Source organism: Arthroderma uncinatum, assembly GCF_011692745.1.
Source record: "Arthroderma uncinatum strain CBS 119779 chromosome Unknown scaffold1, whole genome shotgun sequence".
NCBI lineage: Eukaryota > Fungi > Ascomycota > Eurotiomycetes > Onygenales > Arthrodermataceae > Arthroderma > Arthroderma uncinatum.
The window spans coordinates 881614-895815 of NW_022983863.1; the positions used below are offsets into that span (position 1 = coordinate 881614).

The following is a 14202-nucleotide window of genomic DNA, read 5'->3' on the forward strand; positions in this document are numbered from 1 at the left end:
CGGGCGCTGACAAATGGGGTACCACGGGCTTTCATATGATTCAACGGAATTGTGACTCGATAGGGCTAATTAGCCATGAATTCGAGAAAATCAAATGCAGCCGGGAATGTAGGGTTGTGTCACCCCTCAATTACTCCAACGAACGTCAAGGTATTGACACTGCTACCCCTCATATGGCAAATATGCAAATGCAAAAAACCTGCACCGTTTCGGAGCCTGTTATGCAAAGAGGCTAGTAGCAGATCTCAAGGAATCACGCGTACCTGTTTTTTTTTTCTCCACAGGCACGAACAGAGGACGAGATATCGCTTGTTCAGAGACAAATATCCGCTCATTCATCCGCTTTAGAGTTAAAGACATCGTTTTTTGGTTCCCACCAGACTAAACCTGCTAACATACGAGCGGGAACATCGCACCAAATTAGGCTAACGGTGCGATCTGTCTGAATCGCCCGTAGAGGGACGGCTTCCTATTCGCTGATAATTCGACGAATACTAGCTTTCTAGAATCTCATGTCGAACACGCCAAGGTCTATTAAAACAAGAAAAGTGGCCCAATCAGCGGAAAACTAAATGTCCATAATGGAAATGTCTCGCATGATGATCTGTAAGGCTGTCCAATTGGTAGCTTAGGAGAAATCTTCAGCGATCTCAGAACCAGGGCCATGGGAATTTAGATAGGTCTGAACGGTTTTTGACTCGAGCAACTCTAGCTTCTGCGAAAGTAACCGGGCCAATTAGCAAAAGTCTTCCTTCCAGGCATGTTGGAGAAGGAAGAGACGAGAAGGGAAAAAAACTGGAGACAAACCTTTTCGTCTAGATCGTCGTTGCTTCTCGTTAGAAGTTTCTCTTCCAGCGCTCGAAGCTTCATCACCGTATCCCAAACGGACCTTCGAATAAGCGAGTCGTCCACCTTATCTGCCCATCCGCGGACATATTCGTTACTTGCTTGGAGTAGGGCAAGCTGGTTAGCAACGCGCTCCTGTATAACCACCACCGCGCGCAGTTGGAAGATATCCCACTTCGGATCCTCTGCCAACATATCACATAATTGGCGCGACCCAGTTATTTCCTTCCCTTTCCAAAATACCCGTAGCTCTCTTCCCCCGTCATTCGACTGCAAAACCCGGAACTCCAACCCATCCTCCTCGTTGACGCAAACCCACCAGACAAAATCGCTCTGCCAAGCTGTCCTGAGGCCCTGCGTGTCTCCCGCATCGGAAATACGAACCCCAGGGCCATCCTCGCATACGGCCCTTTTGGCTGGCTTAAGTGGGTCGTCATCGGGGATATCTAGATCGAGAAAAATTTGTTGCGCACTACTCACACCCTGGTCTATAAAGCCATAGGAGAATATCATTTCCGACGCCCCCTTATTGTCCCCATATCTAAGTAAACGGTTAGTTAGGCCCCCCTTGTGACGATCTTACTTTGGGTATCTTCTCTATCCAGGTCCAAAACCTACGTGATTGTAACTTCCTCCCCTTCGCTCAGTCTTTGGCCCCACTGCAGTTGGAGCACAGCATTTCCCTCGGGATCCGTCTCATACCGTGCTAGCGTCTTATCTCCAGCAGCATGGTTCGCCATATCGATACATGGAACCATCGCATCACCCGTCCCTGGCAGGTCCATCGCGCGAGATCTATACATCGCATCGACAACCTTCCAGTCTTCAAACCCTATTTGCCCCGTCTCGGGATGCCACCAGTCTTTCTGGCACCATGGGATGTTGAACGTGCTATCCCGTAAACGGTCAAACTCCCGTGCTAGGGACTGCATCTTTGTGTCCAGGGCAGGCTCCAGGGAGGTACCCCGTAGAAGTTCGCGTTCTTCCAACGTGTAGAATGTTGGCAGCTCATAGACCGCTGGGAGAAACTTGATATACTCCGTCCATGGCGAGGAAATGCCCACATGCTCTCCTTTCTCTACGCTCGTATGCGTAATCAAGAGTAGCAAGAAGATCAATATCGCGCCTCGACTCTTCTATGAATAGCATTAGCCAACTAGCCCAGTTCTCTCGGTAGGGCCGCCTCATGAAACATGGGCAAGCGGAAGAGCAATTCTAACCTTTCCAAAGCTCGTAGTCGCTTCTAGGACTTCTCTCAAGCACTTATCAGACTTTGCGTGAATTTCAACCCTGAGAAGAGAAAGAATTAAATCAGGTGGCACTTTTATGAGTATCTCTGGCTCGAGATCTGAATCATCAGATGTCGATTCTAGGCCTTCTCCTCGGCTGGTCGCAAGGATTGCTGAGCCCTTGTCGATTTCATCGCTAGTAGGCAGCCGTTTGACTTCAACCCCATGGAACATGACACTGTTGAGCTTTGCCCATGCTGGAAGAGCCTCTATTGGAAGATATTGCCTCTTCATTTCAAGCAGTTGATAGAAGGCGGGGCTTGTTCCTCTTCCTTGTCAAGTCCCGGTCTTTTTGTCTTTTTGTTATCTCTTCGAAGCAATTCCGACGTAAGCTCTTTACTCGCAACATGGTATTTGGACATAGACCTACATCTTAGGACTCCTACAGTTTCTAATTTTGATCCCCTCCCCCAACGTGGCTGATGCGAAGATAAAAGGCTAGTACGGAAAGGTGAGGCCGTGGGCGAACGTCCGGTGTCAATTAGCTATATACAGCAGCCCTTACACCGCGGCGAGCCAGTCTTTAAGGATTAACTGGGAGAGAGGGAACTGGCCAGCATCCAAAGCTCGAGATGTGTAGTTGTAAATAAGTATGATATGACGTAGGGATATTTGGCTATAGGCGGAGAAAGTAGTGCTTATGTAATATACAGTTACTTGGCGCGAGGTAACTCCTTGACCTGGCTCCCATGCGATATAGGATGCGCATTATACACAACCGCTCCATCCTGGTCTATAGGATGTTGACTTTCCCTCAGTGGAGAGCATCCGAGATACAAACGTTATTTGTGCAGTGGCCATACCCTACGGCCAACGCATTCTATCATCGTAGAAGCCTTCATGGGATCAGGCTGCGAGTTCGATAATAGAAAAGCTTCGAACTAGCCTGTATAAATATACGGAGTATACTATTTATCTGTTGCTTGGCTATTCAGGTGGAATATTAGCAGATTGCTTTCTTCATCTCACCCTCACAAGTTGAATGGCATTGAAATAACCAAGGAATGAACAATCAAGATACAGAGTATACAAACAAAGCATGTTCCCCCGGGTTAATAATTTTACTTTGCCATCCATCTTCTCTACAGGGCCACTTAACACGCAAGTCGTAGTTGTAATAATCCTAGTACTTAAGGCGATGATGTCATACAAACGTTGGCTACAAAAGTGCTCCATATCACAATTCCTACCATCCATGTTGCATTCTACCACCTATCGAGATATTCATTCTATAATAATGACATTGAAAAAGATCCTGTGGCGCCGTGTACCGTTACGCAATCTATTGCGTCCGTCCCTTGCAGCCAAAAAATGCCGAAGTCCCTATATCCCGACAGCACGAGTAAGTAACTGGCGAGGCACTGGTACCGAAGACCAAAATACAAACCGAATTAAGAGGGGGGATGTTACGGATCCGCAGACTGAAGCTACAGATTCAGGCAAAAAGGAGAAGCAGGAATGGAGCCGGACAGATGATAAATCCAAGAGCCAGGCCACAACGGAGAAGGATCAGAAGGGCTCTACAAGAAAAGCGGAGGAGGAATTTCCCAAGGCACCAAAACCGGTCATTGGAATGACTGACGAGAGGGGCGAGGTCAGTAATAATAGGATACCGATTCCTGTTCCAATGTTCACTGAAGGTGGATGGCTGATATTTGCATTCGTGAGTGGTGCAGAAGGGTGCCTGAGTATGAGTCGCCAGGAGCAGGAGGAAGAAAATTGGGGCATGCCTCCCCAATCTAGCTGTTGAAAGTTCCTTTAATCGTACATTGCTACTTGCGCAGGTTTGATCTTCATTCCGTCATCTGCCAACTTTGAAGGAGAGTATCTGGTGGAAGACATTAGCCTTGGTTGCATCCTTCTCAATATTGTTATTCAAGGCACTCACATCATATTTCCCCACGGAGACGATCTCATCTTCAGAAATTCTCGTCCCCTCGGCGCCTTCTACAAATGCGATGGGGACGTCTCCCATAACCTTCCTAGCTACGTCTCCCACTGTACTATTTCTACGACAATATTAGTCTCCGTAATATGAATATCGAGGGGCTACGATTAACCCACTTGCTGACTAGAACACAATCTCTAAACACGGCGTTGCCAGTTGTGCCAGACGAAAAGGTATGGACATTCCGTACTGGGAATATTGGAACCAGCCCTAGTAGTTCGGCAGCACGGGAAAGTACCTGTACAACTCCAGTAGATCCGAATCGATACAGAACAAGATCTTTCAGGTTCTCAACACGGCTACGAAGTGGTTAGTTAGAACTGGTGCGTCAACGCGAGTAGAGAGGGCGACACTACTTACTTCTTTAATTTTTCGTCCATTTCCTTTAGGCCCCCGCCCTCAGGGTCACCCATTTCTATAAGGTCTTCCCTCGTATCGACAAATTCGCTCCCTTCCATATATTTAATATAGCCCTGCTTCGTTAATTTCCGTAGGAACACTTCCGAGATTGCCGAACATAGAACAATAGATTGAGGGTCCTCCTGTTTAGCGATTTTGCTAATGTTCTAAGCGCGCGGATATTAATCCTAAAAATTCCCCATGCTTCTCTTTTAAAAAGGAGGAAAGGTAAACTCACCTTATCTGAATCTGGGTGGTCGATTTTATTCAAGGCGATAACTGTTGGAAACTTTTCGTCTATAAATGAAACGACAACATTCGAAACAGTCTCATTTGACCATTCTTCTAGCGGTTCCTTCAAATTTATCCGGTCGAGGCACCTGGCCACAATTTTCGAAGTACTTCCATATCCTGAAAGCTGTGATTGCAGAGTCTCGACAGCAGTGGATTCTGTTATTGGGTTAGAACATAGTCTATCAGACATAAGGGGCCTCGACGTTGGCTGCACGTACTGGTTGCGATATGCCTTCTTCGAATAGAACCCCTAGTAAAAGAGTAAGTTGTCATCCTCTTGCATAGACGAACCCACGTTGCCGGAGATATACCATCTATCCCTTAGATTCCCTTCTATCCATCTAACAATCTCAGATTTTAACCAAACGATATCTTGGGACGGGTCATATCCTCTCGTGACCTTTCCTACACCCGAGTATTAGCCCACCAACATGCATCCCTCTATTCAATGTCTCCAGGCTCTAAAACTAACCTTCCGCATCAGTTGTTCCACTGACATCAACCACATGTATCAAAGCGTCCGCATGTCTTAAATCGTCCAAAAATTTATTTCCAAGGCCCTTCCCTTCATGAGCTCCTGGCACAAGACCTGCGACGTCTAGAAGTTCAATTGGCACCGATCTGCGGCCCTCATGGCATCCGCCGTAATTTGGTTTGCATCGGTCTTGTAGGTTGTATCGACTACACGCGCAGTCTACTTGTAAATAGCCGATAGCACGCTGGGGGTCAATCGTCGTAAATCTAAATGCCAGCAGATACATTCATTAGTATTTGATATGGCCAGAACAAGGAACAAGAGGAGAGTCATACGGAAAGTTTCCTGGAGAGATTCCATACGCCTATTAGCTCCTATAGAACGAGACACGCATTCCTCCCAACTTTGCGAACATACCAACTTTGGATGAGGCATCTGTTAAACTGCCCCGCCGGCAAGTTAGATATTTATTTCTCGCCGCGTGGAGTCCATATTTTTTGGGATTAAATAATACCTATTCAATGTTGTTGATTTCCCAGAAGATGGCTTGCCAACAAGCCCAATTAACGGATCGCGAGGCATAGTGATTGATCAAGTATCAGTGGTTTGGTGGGATCAAGTGGTTGTTTGATGTTTCTGACAGGGCGTTGTTCTCGCGGTCTTGGCGGAGTTTTTTATATTTTAGGCGCGGACGCGCTGAGAAACTACATCACACTACAACCCACAATGTCAGAATGAACAAACAGTTCATTGACTTGAACATGGGCCTATTGTGAAGAATTTCGCCTAAGTTTGAGACGCAAAGTCTTCTTAGCCCATCAGATATACAATAAGTGTGCTAACACCCGGCTTGGATTCAGATTGATTCCTTCCTCTATACCCATTGTCCTGCAATCAGGCATCCTAGAGCACTAGGATATGCAACAACACGTCCTACTTAATGACATATGCTCTGTCTTCGTGCTGTATTGAGTGCATGCTGTCTGAGAAGCCTTCTTAGCAAGATACCCTATATGATACCTTATTCACTATTCACTTTCTGTGTTGGAGTCATGTTTCTGGACAGCATGACAGAGATAGTGAATAAATATATGACAGCGTTTGGTGACAATACCCCAATGATCAATATGGATCTATATCACAATATCTGGGGTTAATAGACAAATATACAACCTATAAATAGTGGTCCAGCTGCAGCTGCAATATAAATTTGCCGAAAGACCCGTTTAATCCTGTACACAATTCTACATCCGCTACAGGTAGACTGTAGGGTCCAAAATCTTCAAACACACGTCCAAATGGATACTGGAGTGAGTTGATCCTCTACTTTCAGAATAACAGTAACTCATCAGATGAGTGTGCATATCCGCAGGTTTTACGAGTTCAACGGTCATCGACAGCAATGGCTGGTCCGCGGAAAGGAGTCAGCAGGCTTCTGTTGCTTCCATTTGAATTACGCCTCGAGGTTTACCTCTTTTACTTTGCATCTCTCGTAATTCAGCTGGGAGCTCCTCGACCAGCCAGTATGGTGGTTCCATTGAGGTTCAGGCTAAACTACAACTCTCTCGCCATCCTTCGAACTTGTCGTCAAATATTCTATGAAGCAGCTGGACTATTCCTCAGGAATGTCCTACTTTCGTTTGATAGCCTGGATAACGTGGTATACCATCTAACTCGGTTGCCATTCAAACCCCTTTCAGAACTCCGCCACGTCCAACTCGACTCGATCCCTTACAGGGCCCGTTTGATCAGACGTTCAGATTACTCGATCGCAAACAAATTCAAATTAATCCCTCGCCTACAGCTGGATACTCTCACTATTTTCGGGGTGGCGCCATGTTACGATGCTATTGAGGGTTTTGTGAAAGTCGGAGAGGGTTAGAGAGAACTGCGCTTCGTAATCTCGTCACTAAAAGCACGCGAGTTCAACAGGATCATGACCATGGCAACTACAGGCTCGCAGCAACCAACACAACCCGAGGTTAACTGGAACGACATTCTGTTACAGCGTGATGGCGTCGACTCAGGAGCTTCTGTCACTATGTATCGCACGACTCAGCCGTGGAAACTGAATTCTGTGCTGAACCCATTGACGCGGGAGCCAGTCTTGCCAACTAAATCTCAAGAACTTATCCAAAAGAAGGAAGAATACGGATTGTTGGTGATCGTGAGACGCGGAAAAGGTGTTTGCTTCACTGTTAAAAACGAGATGGCTGTCGGAGCCTTGCAGGAAGCGATTTCCGAACGTCGGAGTAGAAAAGGACTTACCTTGAGACAGGCAATAGCTTGCCTAGGAGAATATGACAAGGTGATATCGAGAGCTCGGAGAAGGGGCTACTCCTTGGGCTGGGGATCATAACAGGGGTTTGCTTTCATAGCACTAGAAGAGGCTCCAGATTCGTTACATTCTAGTACATGCTACAGAGATGACGTTGCTCTCCCTTGCCCAGTCTTCTAGTTGAGCAGATTTGAAAAGGGGTGGCTATTGTGCTTTTAGATCCCGAATTCTACACCTGTGTCTCCATTTATGCAATATTTACCAATGATAACGATAGGAAAGAAGAAACGGGTTTTTCATTTAAGTATATACCGTTCTTACAAGCTCTAATGTTGATACTACGTAAGCTTGACCAAGATGGCAAGGAAGTTTACATGGTTTAATAACAAAACACCGGTAACGTCATAGCACTGATGTCAGATCTCAGCCCGCTACAAATCGATTCAACTATATAATATTCGTAGTTCCATCAATTCTTCATCTATTCAACGGATACCAATCTAATTCGATTCTTGTACGTCTTAAATTCAACCATGTCCACATCTAAACACAACCATCCTGAGAAGGACGAAGTCCCCGGGCCTATCACCGCCGACTCGCTTGCCGCAGAGTCCGTACGAGCAGGCGGAAAATTCGCAGATAATAAAGACAGCCAGCCACTAGGAGTTAAGGGCGGTAACTCAACGTTCGCCAATACAGATACTTCGGCCGCGTCTAAACTGCAAGCGGCTCCAGATGCTGAAGCTCGTTTAGCGGAAGCAGAATGGGGTAATGGGAGGCCACAGACACGCTCTCAGACAAAGCCACAGGGTCATGGACAGGCAAAAACGCATGAAGATGCACATCAACATAATCAGAGCAAGTCTGTAGCGGGTTCGGGCTCAGGCTCAGGCTCAGGCTCAGGACAAGGGAATAGTTCAGGCTCCTCTGTGCCTACTGCACCGCATTACATTGATCCTGTGCTTGGTAACATGCAAGGCTCGAAGCCGAAGGGCAAGAACTTGACAGAGGGCGGATTCAATGACGATCCTTCAAAGAACGTGAGCTTCAACACGGATATTGGGTCCAAGGAGGATCCGGGACTCCAGGCGGAAAGGGAAATTGAAAATATGAATGCACAGAATGTTTCCGGGCAAGGGCTCATGTCAGGAGGCGAGAAGAAGACCAGCTCATCGTACGACGTGCTAGGATCGGAGCAAGATGCTTAATGAGTTATCAGCTTTCGGCCTCTGCCAAAAATAACGGGTAACTCTTCCGGGCATATTGGCCAAAAAGAATTATTTCATCGCTGTTAATTGCGAGGCCACTGTATATTAGCAATGCTGTCACTCTGTGGGAGGAAAATGGTATATGGTTCAATGAAAGGGGTAGTAAATGAATAAAATTTTTGATTCCATCCTCGTGATACACCGTAAAACACACACAGACGCCAATAAGTATAAAACAAAAGTCAAGGGCAGCAGTAATCGAGACCGATCCGAGGAATATCACCAAGCAAGCCCATTTTCCCATTTGAACACACGAGTCCAAAAATTCATGACCGGTATGCAGCAAAATTGCAACGGAGACGAAAAAAACGACAGGGGATGTAAACGGGATATATCAAACACGTAAACCAAGGAAAGATGGCAGAGCGCAGGTAAACCGAGCCATTAGGGAGAAAAAAAGTATAGAGATCTTTATATTTTGACCTTCTTCGTTTCCTTTTGGACAACTTTGACTAGCTCATCGTATACGGCCGAGAAATCTTCAGATTCCTTGTCATCTTTCTTCTTATTCTTTCCTCCCTTGGGAAGGACCATAACCACGCTTGTTGGTCGTTTCGTTGCACCGGCGTTTCCAAGCTCGGCTCTGGATGAAACATAAATGTAAGGGATTCCGTGGTCCTCGCAGAGAACTGGAATGTGGGATATCACGTCCATTGGCGATATATCGGCAGCCAGCACAACAATAGCAGTGGGTGTGGTGATGGCAGCATTCGCAGATGGGGTTGGGGACTTTCGAACGGCCTTGACAACTTCCTTTACTCCTCTCTTCAGAGACTTGTTTCCAGCAGCTAATCGCACAGAGAGCGTTAATAATTCGTATAAAAAATGATAGTAGAAATGATAGACGGCGCAACCAAACAGTGCTACTAGCTGACTGCAGACGGATGTGCTTACCCTTCTTAACGCTCTTCAACACCTTCTTCGCAACCTTGTCCTCGGCCAATGGATTTGCGAATGGGACCAAAGCTCCAAGAGGGCGCTCGTCACCGTTGGTCATGGCGACATCCTGGACAGCAACCTCCGTCTCTGGCGTCTTTGAGCTCAATTCCTGTTCCACGGCCTTCTCGAGCAGCTCTGCGTTCTTCTTTTCCTTCTTGGACTTTTTGTGCACGCCATCAGTTTCCGATCGCTTCTTCTCCTTCTTCTCCTTCTTCTCCTTGTCACCTCTGTCCTTGGCCATTATAAGTATATGCTAGCAAGCCTTCCTCGGTCGAAAAGTGTACAGAGCGTTCGCGGTGTCTGGGGGCTGTCAATGCGGTTCCGAGCGTGCTTCTATCGCGAGTGTTTCTATTTTCTAAAATTAAAAAAAAAAAAGCTGCGACCCTCGAAAAGTCAAAAAAAGAACCGACGCTAAGCCCGATGTGGAAGTCTCCCTCTGGGCCGCGGGTGAAAAGGCGGGTGGGGGCGGCAGTAATCCATAACAAGGCCGAATGGTGTAGTTGGTTATCACGTGTCGTTAACATTCATTTGTACCGACAAGGTCCTGAGATCGAGCCTCAGTTTGGTCATTCTTGTTTTTTTTTTTTTTTTTTCCTCCTCCATCGACAATTTGCAACTGCGAACTAGTTTAATGACGGTAGATGATTTACAGCCTTAGTGTGTGGTGGAAATAGGCTAAACAAATTTATATTTAATTGCTTTCTAAGTACTATACAGCGCAATCACCAACTACCATTTTGAGTCCTCCTCTATTGGCGCTATCTTTACTCGTCAGAGCCGGTGGCAAGGCGGCCAGGCTTGGACATAAGGTATTCGTTCCTATCACAACAATATCAGTAACTGTTAACATGGAAAGACTGCTTGCAAGTCATTTCCGAATAGACCGTATAGAAGATGCAACGTACTTCTTGGTAGCCCAGTCCATGATGGCGTAGGCAATAACGAATGGTGGGACAACATAAAGGATTTGCGCCTTGGATCGTCTGTAGGTGTTGAAGAAGGCGTTGTAGAGCATACCGGCCAATGGTCGTTGACGATTCTGGGAGAGAGTGTATGTGGTGATACCCTTCATTGGGGTGGTGACGCCTGATAGTCGACAGAGTTAGTCAACCGAGTACTCCACGCAGAGATGCCAGTGTCGATTCAATCGCATTGGATGTGCCAGACTATGCCACGCAAGGCCGGGCTCGATTGCTCATGCCGGAGTCATTTGATGTGCGAGTGCGGATGTGGATGCGGTGCGTAACGCGGAGAGCAAAACATACCCATGTTACCCCATCCACCAAGATACCTATAGAAGATGGTCAGTAATCTTGCCAATGATGCGATTCCGCGTAGATATCAAGACATGGAAGAAGCAATAGAGAGTCCCGTTGTTGCCGAGTTGCAGGTTCAGAATAGAGAAAGATGCGGCCACTTACACGCCATGCTTTGGGTCGAGACCTCCACCCATGATGTCAGTCGGAGAATAACGATGGAAGAGAAGAGAAGAAGAGATCGAGAGCACTTGCTGCTGCGTTCGACGATTGGCAACTGGTCGATGTGATGTCGACTTCGACTTGATGAAGACGAAGAAGTTGTTCCTGTCGTCTGCGTCGGCGCTAGTCCGCTTCGGGCATGGTGAGGATATCAAATGCTCGAAACCTCCAAAGCTCTGCGTTGAATCCATTGCGAGTTTATCAGCCCAGAAATACAAGCAAAAACAGATCATATCCACCATGGCAAGCCCTCTGTCGCTCATATACAAGTACGCCGTACCGGTCGCGGTCGGTGCCTCGTTCGTTCAGGCTTCGATTTACGACGTCAAAGGAGGATCTCGCGCTGTCATATTCGACAGGCTCTCCGGTGTGCAGGAAAAGGTCGTCAACGAGGGCACACATTTCCTTATTCCATGGCTACAGAAGAGCATTATCTACGATGTCAGGACGAAGCCCAGAAATATCTCCACAACGACTGGAAGTAAGGATTTGCAGATGGTCAGCTTGACGCTCAGAGTGCTGCACCGACCGGAAGTTCAGAAACTGCCCGTCATCTACCAGGTATGGACAATGTTCTCATGAAGCATTGCATATTAAAAACTTGCTTGCTAATTTTGCCAAAACAAAAATAGCAACTTGGCCAAGATTACGATGAGAGAGTCCTCCCATCCATCGGAAACGAAGTTCTCAAGTCGATTGTCGCCCAATTCGATGCCGCGGAACTGATCACCCAGAGAGAGGCTGTCTCGAACCGCATCCGCACCGATCTCCTTCGACGTGCTCAGGAGTTCAACATCGCCCTTGAGGATGTCTCCATCACCCACATGACATTCGGCCGCGAATTCACCAAGGCCGTCGAACAAAAGCAGATTGCGCAGCAGGACGCCGAACGAGCCCGATTTATCGTCGAGAAAGCCGAGCAGGAGAGGCAAGCCAACGTCATCCGCGCTGAGGGTGAGGCAGACAGTGCAGACATTATCAGCAAGGCTGTTGCCAAGGCTGGTGATGGTCTTATCCAGATCCGAAGAATCGAAGCCAGTCGTGAAATTGCTCAAACGCTCGCCTCAAACCCCAATGTAACATATATCCCTGGCGGTGAGGGTGGAAAGGAAGGTGGGAAGGGAACCGGCCTTCTACTAGGCCTGAGATCATAGAGGAAGCTTGCAAGGTGTTGCATCTTTGTTATGTCTGTATAACAAGTATCTGATTCTCCCCCAAGCGATGTATTAAGGCTCCTATTCTAGTTTGTTTAATTATATGTTCTCTTCTCCTCCACCTTGTGTGTTCCCAGATGCTCATGCCCATATCAACAGCCACACATCAAGCTTCAGAAACGCCCACCCATTGTTCACAGGCAATACATCTACCCAAGAATGTCTCTGTCTCTGTGTCTGCATTCTGCCGCATGGAAAATAGGTATGTGGCCTCCCACTAACCCTTTTACAACCACATTATATCCTCATAAAGGCCCAATGCATTATACCATGAGAAACACTATACTGGATCACTTGACTCCTGTCCAAGTCCAATACACTTTAAACGCCGAGCACGCCTGTCTCTTCACTTTGAAGACTTTTACAGACAAGTGAACATGTCAGAACCTTCCGGCACTACTCTAGACATAAAGAGTGAGAATGTCCTCTCAGATCTCAGATATAACCAAGCAAAATCTTTTGGCAAGGTCGATACTTTTTCTTCCCTCCACAGGAAAGGCTCTCTATACGTTCAGTTTGGCTTCGAAGCATTGGTTTTTGCCAGATTTTACTCTGCTATCATCAAGCAGACTCTCAGGGTTGAGGGAAAGAGAGGATTCGTCAGTATGGCGCCTCTGGCTGATGACCCTCCGAACGAGGGTACATACTATCCTTATTCATCAGGAGCCGCGATTTATGACGAGGATCCATGCGGCCTAGAAGCAGAGGGCTCTAGAGTCCTATCTGTGATGAAGATTCATCGAGAGGAGCTAGGTTTGAAAGATCCTCGTGAAGATTCGAAAAAGGCGAATATATCTGATGTCGAATGCCTCGGGACATACAACTGGATAAGTGAAGATAATAAAGTCATTTTGGTTCCAGGTGAGTAAGGATCAGTGTTGATCTATCAAGCGTCTATTACAATCACTGACCACAGTGCTGTAAGTAGGAGCTCCGCCCGTTTGGATGCCCCCGAGCCACACAGCTTGTGTTGGAAGCAGAACCAACCAAGGCTTTGTCGATAATAGCTTGAGAGAATGGCCCAAACACCCGTTGGAACCTGCTATTCACGCTGCCGTCCATATGTCCCCCGACTTTGAACTGGCCAATTTCCACATTGTAACTGACCATGTGGCAATGGACCGCATGTTTGCTTTTGTGGCCTCCGCGCCTATTTACTTCACCTTGGATGTTGAAGTCGTCGAGCATACGGTATTCATCGTCTGCAAGGGAGAAGGGACACACCCATATAAAAGCGACAATTTAACCAAGTGTGTATCCTGGGAAGAGTGTGTCAAAACCTCTCTGTCTCACCACCGAGTGATTTCGTATCTCTTTGGCGGGTTACGGATTCTCCTACAATCAACCTGTCATGGCTATCTTTCTGAAGCAGCCGGGACTGTAAGGGGGCCGGAAGCACTAGAAGATATACATGATATCAAGATGCCAAACTGGTTGACGACCCTTCAAGGAGGCAGCATCCCAGCCGGGAAACGCCTAACCCCTCGTCGCGCAGGGAAGCTTGTACCTCAGGAGGCGCTTTTCGACTTCAAGGCTGTTGTGCCTGGCGATGATACCCTCACGGATGGCGACCTTGGACGACTGTGGATTAGACAGGTTCCAAAGGTGGTAATTGCAACTCACGATTGCTCGTTCCTGGACTCTCAGATCAGTGATGTTACCGAAGTCGTCCAACAGTGGGAAGAAGAGCATCGGTCAGAGCTTGATCAGTTAGCGGAGCTGTTGTGGAAGATCGGCCGTGTGGCCAACCAATCGACCTTGAAAAAACTATCTG

General features: G+C 47.1%; 7 protein-coding genes across 7 annotated transcripts; 3 read left to right on the forward strand and 4 right to left on the reverse strand.

The window, feature by feature from the left end:
* Positions 1-628: 628 nt before the first annotated feature.
* On the reverse strand, positions 629-2369 carry GIQ15_00279 (SET domain-containing protein; the record flags this gene model as incomplete). The annotated part of the gene is made up of 4 exons (XM_033547696.1): positions 629-715; positions 808-1387; positions 1465-1982; positions 2067-2369. 4 exons carry the CDS (start codon positions 2367-2369, stop codon positions 629-631), a joined length of 1488 nt encoding a protein of 495 aa, XP_033408647.1.
* A 1077-nt stretch (positions 2370-3446) lies between these two features.
* On the forward strand, positions 3447-3885 carry GIQ15_00280 (uncharacterized protein; the record flags this gene model as incomplete). The annotated part of the gene is made up of 2 exons (XM_033547697.1): positions 3447-3477; positions 3575-3885. The coding sequence occupies 2 exons, from the start codon at positions 3447-3449 to the stop codon at positions 3883-3885; spliced, it is 342 nt and encodes a 113-aa protein (XP_033408648.1).
* Positions 3886-3936: 51 nt separating this feature from the next.
* Positions 3937-5537, reverse strand: GIQ15_00281 (GTP-binding protein; the record flags this gene model as incomplete). Its single annotated transcript, XM_033547698.1, has 7 exons — positions 3937-4144; positions 4200-4382; positions 4444-4649; positions 4721-4932; positions 4995-5026; positions 5088-5181; positions 5249-5537. 7 exons carry the CDS (start codon positions 5535-5537, stop codon positions 3937-3939), a joined length of 1224 nt encoding a protein of 407 aa, XP_033408649.1.
* A 2525-nt stretch (positions 5538-8062) lies between these two features.
* Positions 8063-8737, forward strand: GIQ15_00282 (uncharacterized protein; the record flags this gene model as incomplete). The annotated part of the gene is made up of 1 exon (XM_033547699.1): positions 8063-8737. The coding sequence occupies one exon, from the start codon at positions 8063-8065 to the stop codon at positions 8735-8737; it is 675 nt and encodes a 224-aa protein (XP_033408650.1).
* A 471-nt stretch (positions 8738-9208) lies between these two features.
* Positions 9209-9977, reverse strand: GIQ15_00283 (ribosome biogenesis protein Nhp2; the record flags this gene model as incomplete). The annotated part of the gene is made up of 2 exons (XM_033547700.1): positions 9209-9585; positions 9692-9977. 2 exons carry the CDS (start codon positions 9975-9977, stop codon positions 9209-9211), a joined length of 663 nt encoding a protein of 220 aa, XP_033408651.1.
* Positions 9978-10500: 523 nt separating this feature from the next.
* Positions 10501-11189, reverse strand: GIQ15_00284 (ubiquinol-cytochrome c reductase complex ubiquinone-binding protein; the record flags this gene model as incomplete). Its single annotated transcript, XM_033547701.1, has 4 exons — positions 10501-10555; positions 10642-10822; positions 11002-11027; positions 11158-11189. The coding sequence occupies 4 exons, from the start codon at positions 11187-11189 to the stop codon at positions 10501-10503; spliced, it is 294 nt and encodes a 97-aa protein (XP_033408652.1).
* A 109-nt stretch (positions 11190-11298) lies between these two features.
* GIQ15_00285 (prohibitin-1) lies at positions 11299-12368 on the forward strand (the record flags this gene model as incomplete). Its single annotated transcript, XM_033547702.1, has 2 exons — positions 11299-11775; positions 11847-12368. 2 exons carry the CDS (start codon positions 11299-11301, stop codon positions 12366-12368), a joined length of 999 nt encoding a protein of 332 aa, XP_033408653.1.
* Positions 12369-14202: the final 1834 nt, after the last annotated feature.